Source organism: Stenella coeruleoalba (assembly GCF_951394435.1).
Source record: "Stenella coeruleoalba genome assembly, chromosome: 18".
Classification (NCBI taxonomy): domain Eukaryota; kingdom Metazoa; phylum Chordata; class Mammalia; order Artiodactyla; family Delphinidae; genus Stenella; species Stenella coeruleoalba.
In genome coordinates, this window is record NC_137164.1 from 77008340 (window position 1) to 77014339 (window position 6000).

Here is a 6000-nt window from a genome sequence, read left to right on the forward strand (position 1 = left end):
AGCCATCAAAACTACAACTCAACACAGCATCCTTAGTTTTTAACTTTAAGCAAGATAATGGGGTCTTCATCCTGTAGGTTACAGACAGGCAACAAAATCAGCCTTCAATAGAAATGACCCTCTGGCTGCAGGGTGGGAGAGAAACTGGGAGGAGGTGCAAAGCCAGGGCCGCGACACCGTGGGACCACAGGATCTCAATCCGACACGCGAAGGCCCAGAGAGCACGCAGGTGTGGGCCCAGGAGGTTTCAGATGGAAGACAGCTGCCTCTGCATCCTGAAAGGGTTATTATCCACACGTTCAGGTAAAAGACAACCACTGAACTTCAAGGTGCACAAAAATAAGCGAGTCCCCAGGAATTACAAAAACTCTACAGTCGTGTGCTTCCCAGAGATTCAGAAAGTGACGGAGGACAAACTGTCCAAGTCGTAAGTTCCTGCCTTCCTGCACCTCTTCTACCTGTGGGCTTGTGCGCACGTGACATTGCTTTCGTAAAGGACAGGCCAACAGGTCAGTAACCTGAACCAGCAATCCCCACCCCAGACACAGGTCGGAATGACTGTGTTCCAGACGCCAAGCTCCAACACACACCGCCAGGACCAGTATCTCTGGAGATGGGGCCCACAATATTAGTTGTGAATAAGTGCCACATTTAGAGAATTCAAAGTGAAAAGACGTAACACTGCATACAGTAAAGTCTTCCCCCTCCACTACTGTCTGGCCACCAGCTCCTCTCCCGAAAGCAGCCAGTGTTACCAGGTTCTCGTGAGATCACAGATGACTCTGATCACAGTGCTGGTTGAAAAGCAACGCTCTAAACAAAACCAAAATAAAAACCATTGCTCTAGCTTGTGGTTCTCAAACTTTTTGGTCTCAAGGCCCCTTTACACTTTTAAGATTGAGGACCCCTAAAAGTCTTTTATTTATGTGGGTTACATCAATCTATACTTACTGTATTAGAAACATAAACCATGATCATTTTTAAATACTAATTCATTTTAAAATAGCAATAATAAACCCATTAAGTACAATTTTCAAATGAAGCCTAAACCTTTAAAATTTCAATATACACATTAATAAACATTTAGAGTACATTTTAACATACACATAATAAGGGTTTTTTCCCCACATAATATGTTTTGATGTATATTTAATACACATTGATTTTCCCAAGGTAAAGACTACACTTTGTTTGGAACTTCATCAAGAACTCTTCACAATTTTCAAAAATCATAAACCCCACAGCAACACCACTTGTGGTCCACAAACCAAGACGACATCCTTTCCCTGCCTGCACCATGGCTCACGCTGCCCTCACATGGCCGTTCCCAGTCAGGGCCATCGTCTGACCTCAGTTTGTGGGCTACTGTAGTCCTACCTAAGCGTTTGTGCCAAAACACTTACCTAACAAAAACTCCTGTATTTCTTCTTAATCTCTAGTTTGAAAGAGGATTACAAGTATGAAAAGGAATGTGGCCTCTGGCAGAGCTGAAACACTATAACATCAAGTACATTGTTTCCAAAGACAGAAATAATGACTATCCAAAGATATAATAATGAGTAAAATGTTCTCCAGGAGAGGCTCAAGGATGTGGAGAGAGAATTCTCCTCTCACTGACTGGCACTGTGTGTTTCAAACAAATTCACAAGTGTTATAAGCTGGAAAAGGGGGGAAATAATGGTTATACTAACTTCATAAAAGTGTCAAGCATCATTATAGTTAGGTGCTTTGCTTCTGAAGGTCCCTTGAAGCTAACTACAAATTAAAAAAAAAACTTTATGAAAAACTGATTCATATGAAATTCACATTAAAAGTAACAAGTGTCTATTATGCCTCAATTTCACAGTATTAAAAAAGCAATATTATAAAAGCATAAGGCCAATTGTTTGTAAGCTCACTAGAAAATGTAGTTAATCAAACGTTCTGCTAAGTTAACAGATAAAATACCCACCAATGAAAAGAAAAATTTTTTTAAATCTCAAACACTGTAAAGGCAGCAATAACATTGCTCCTTTGTTCACTAAGGAAGAATAAATTAAAACAGACCAAGGCAAGCTATTAAAGACATATATTCTTCAGTAAGTAGTAGCATAATTTGGAATTACGAAAACAACTGTTTGGCAATCCTAGCTGTCCAGAACAGAATAAAGAGAGCATTGTTTTAGTGGACTTTATGATATATTTTACTCTGAGAGGACCCCTCAGGATCTCACAGACAGCTTATTTACTTTTTTTTTCCTTCCAGTTTTATTGAGATATGACTGACATGCATCACCGTATAAGTTTAAGGTGTACGGGAGCCAATTTACTCTTAATTTAGACACAATTCTACACGGTGCGGAACTTTCTGAAAAGTTTTTCAACCTCCTGGAATGGGTGAAACTAAGTCAATCAAAAGGAGCCTCAAATGTTAAAAAAAAAATTTGAGAAACATGATGACACCTAGCAATGAATGAATGGTCTTCAAAGTCTAGTTGTGACAATGGAAACGGATGAATGTGTGGTTTATCCCCAGAGGAAAACTGAGGGCCCACGGGTGTAACGCAAACCCTGACTTTAACATGAGTGAATCATGACCAACATCAGTTCCCTGGTGTCTCCTATGATCAGGAACATCTAATCAGAAAGGCAACTCAGACACACACAGAAGAGCTGGAGATAAAACCAGAAAACAGCCAGGCCCCGCCCTCCTCAAGACCTTGGCACAGGTGTTCCAGGGCCCCTCCCTCTCTCCACCCAGGTCTCTGTTTAGGTATCCTCAGCTTTCCCTCAATATACCTTTACCCTGCGCTTCCCTGGTGGCACAGTGGTTAAGAATCCGCCTGCCAATGCAGGTGACACGGGTTTGATCCCTGGTCCAGGAAGATCCCACATGCCATGGATCAACTAAGCCCATGCGCCACAACTACTAAGCCTGTGTTCTAGAGCCCATGAGCCACAACTACTGAGCCCACTGAAGCCCGTGAGCCACAACTACTGAGCTTGCACTCTAGAGCCCGTGAGCCACAACTACTGAGCCTGCATGCTGCAACTACTGAAGCCCATGTGCCACAACTACTGAAGCCCGTGCTCTGCAACAAGAGAAGCCACTGCAATGAGAAGCACGTGCACCGTAACAAAGAGTAGCCCCGCTTGCAGGAATGAAGACCCAACGCAGTCAAAAATAAATTAATTTTTAAAAAAAGATTAAATCTAGTCTAATAACTTGTAAATTAAAAAAAAATCCCTTTACCCTACTTTATTTTTCATCACAGCACCACTAAACAACATTATAAGTTTACTGATTTTTTTTTAATAAGGAACGTTTCTTCCACTCTAATGATGAGAGAAAACCTTCTTGTTTTTAATTTTTATTTATTTAACTTTTTGGCTGCGCCCCTGCATTGGAAGCATGAGTCTTAACCACTGCACCGCCAGGGAAGCCCCTAAGTTTACTGATTTTATCACATATCCTCCACTAGAATGTAGGATCTATGAGAGGAATTACCTGTCTCTCTACCTCTGCATCACCAGCGCCTAGCACAGTGCCTGGAGGTGGGGGGAGCCCAAAGATTTCTTAGATGAACAAAGAGAAAGAGTGAAACTTCAAAAACTGGAGCAAGAACCGTGTAAAGTCAGTGTCATTTAGCAGACTGACCAAATAAAATTCATCTTTTTGCTCCTAAGACCATCAAATAAATTATGTACGCTAATCATGAAAGGTCAAAATGTAGTCTCAATTCTTTAATTTTGTTTTAAGTCTCCCTGCAAAAACTACACACTTTCTTTCCCACATTATGGTGCTCAAGGAGTAAGTAACCCAGTTGCTTCAATTACCCAAAAGATCCCTTCGTAGTGCATCCCCTCTTGCCCCCTCCCTCCCGCCAAAACAAACATCGAGAGACGACAAACTGTGCCGTGTTCTACGGTTCCAGAACTACACAATGGCTTGACCTACTGCACGGGACTGGTCTGGTAGCAGGACTCGCCATGTGAACCCTGCAGAAATGGTTTTACATCAAAAGCAACCAACCCTCAGCCCTTCGTCGAAGGAAAACGTGGCAGGTAACCGTCATAGGCACCTTTGCATGATCCTCAAATCCGCTCCTTTGCTAACGTTAAGGGGAAACTGTGTGGCTCCACCACCCGGACGCCCTCCGCGGCGTCGCCCCCGCGCAGTCACGGGCGTGTGACCCGGGCCAGCCCGCCGCACTCTCCATCCGGATAAGCACGGGAGCGCCCGCCGGGCCTTGCGGCCGGAGGAGGCGGACGCGCGGCGGCTGACCGTCCTCCAGGCTGCACCCCGGCACCGCGCCGGACAGCGGTGACTCAGCCGCCCCGGGACCGGCCTCCTTCCCCCGCCCAGGGGGCTGCAGCGCCCGCAGGCCCGCCAGCCCCGACCCCGCCAGCCCCGGGGACGCCTCCCAGCCGCCCGGCCAGCCCCGCTACCTTCACTCCTGCCCAGGATCCGGCAGCACAGGTTCTGCAGCAGGACGTTCGGCGACTTCTGGTCCGGGGTCGCCATCCTAGCCCGGGGCTGCCCGCGGGGGCCCCGCGAAGCCCCGGCGCTCGCCCGCCCCGCCCCGAGCCTGGCGTGCTCCGGAGGCCCGGCCGCCCGCGTCCGCCCCGCGTCACGCGGGCTCCCGGGTCCCCCACAGGCTAAGGGCTCGCGGACAGCGCCGGCAAGAAGGGCGCCATTTTGGCGGAACCCGCCGAAACGCGGGCCCCTCCCACAATGCCCCGCTTCTTCCGGGCGCTCGGGGCCGCAGGTGCGCCTGCCTAAGGCTTCCTCCCGACAACTGCGGCCCAGCCAGGAAACTTCCGGAACCAGGCGCCCCAGCCGCTGGTGCTCGGGGTGCTCAGACCCACAAACGTCCCCAGGTGTCCTCGAGGGTCAGGACGGCACCGACCCCCAGACGTCCTCAGCAGAGGTTCAGGATGGCCCCTGACCTGCTGTAAGAGTGGAGGGTGCCCTGCAGCGCTTTCACAGTCCATAATTTTTTTTAAAGGATCATTGGTTCTACTTACACATTGGGTGGAGAAGTCTGTTTATAGAAGTACAAGGGTTTTATGATTTTCGACACGTGGCTGACCATCGACACCGGCCACATTGTCCAGCTTTTCATAAGAGTGCTGTTTGGCACCTCCCCGCCCCCAGCCCCAGGTAACTAGTCAGTCAGACAAGAGCGAGAGAAGGGGGCAGGCTCGACCACCAAAATGTGTTACATGGTCACGTGTGGCTACCTGGGGAAAGGGGCTGGCTGATGGCAAGACTTGGGGAAATTAAGCAGCTGCTGCGGTTAGGGGTAATGATGGCTACAGAGAGCACAGGGTGGACTGTGCTGGGGTACATGCGGAAACCTAGGGTCCTTGCATTTCTAGCTAGAGGCTCAGGCATAGGCAGAACCAGAGGGCGTCTATAACAGCCCTAAAAGAAATCTCTTATTCTTGTACCTGCTAAGTCATCAGAACTGAGGACCAGACTCCAGTTATGATGCAAGTTCAACACACAGTCCTTCCAAGTCTCTCCTGTTAAGGGTGGATGGTTAATTGAGAAGAAGTGGACCCTGAGGTTTGAGATGGAGACGTTTGGGTAAAACGTGAAAACCCAGGTCACCTGAACCTTCTTAAACACAGCAGGAAACCCCTCCTCGTGTGTGTGTGTGTGTGTGTGTGTGTGTGTGTGTGTGTGTGAGAGTCTGGCCTTTCCTCCATTTTCTGAAGAATCAGGTTGGCTCTTCTCAGCAGCAAGTGAAGCAGAATTCCAAAGGACTCAAGTCATCCTAAAGAAGGAGTGAAAGAGTGGACAGAGAAACAAAAAATCAAAGAGGACAACAGAAAACAAACTTTTAAAACAGTGTGCCTAAATCCAACCACTCTAATGATGGCAACAAGTGTTAATGGATGAAACGCTCCATTAAAAGGCCAAGATTGCCAGAATGAGTGAAGGAAAAAAGCAGGACCTAATTACAGGTTAAGACATATTTTAATATAAAAAGTTGGTAGACAGTAAATGGGTGG

The 6000-nt window shown here is 47.4% G+C and overlaps 1 protein-coding gene across 2 annotated transcripts in view; it reads right to left on the reverse strand.

The window, feature by feature from the left end:
• TUBGCP3 (tubulin gamma complex component 3) overlaps positions 1-4677 on the reverse strand; it is a 60790-nt gene extending 56113 nt beyond the window's left edge. For both annotated transcript variants that reach the window (XM_079902860.1, XM_079902859.1), the window contains exon 1: positions 4429-4677. In XM_079902860.1, the coding sequence (XP_079758986.1) occupies positions 4429-4504 (76 nt within the window). In that variant the 5' untranslated portion in view covers positions 4505-4677. The remainder of the gene's footprint in view (positions 1-4428) is intronic.
• Between the last annotated feature and the right edge of the window lie 1323 nt (positions 4678-6000).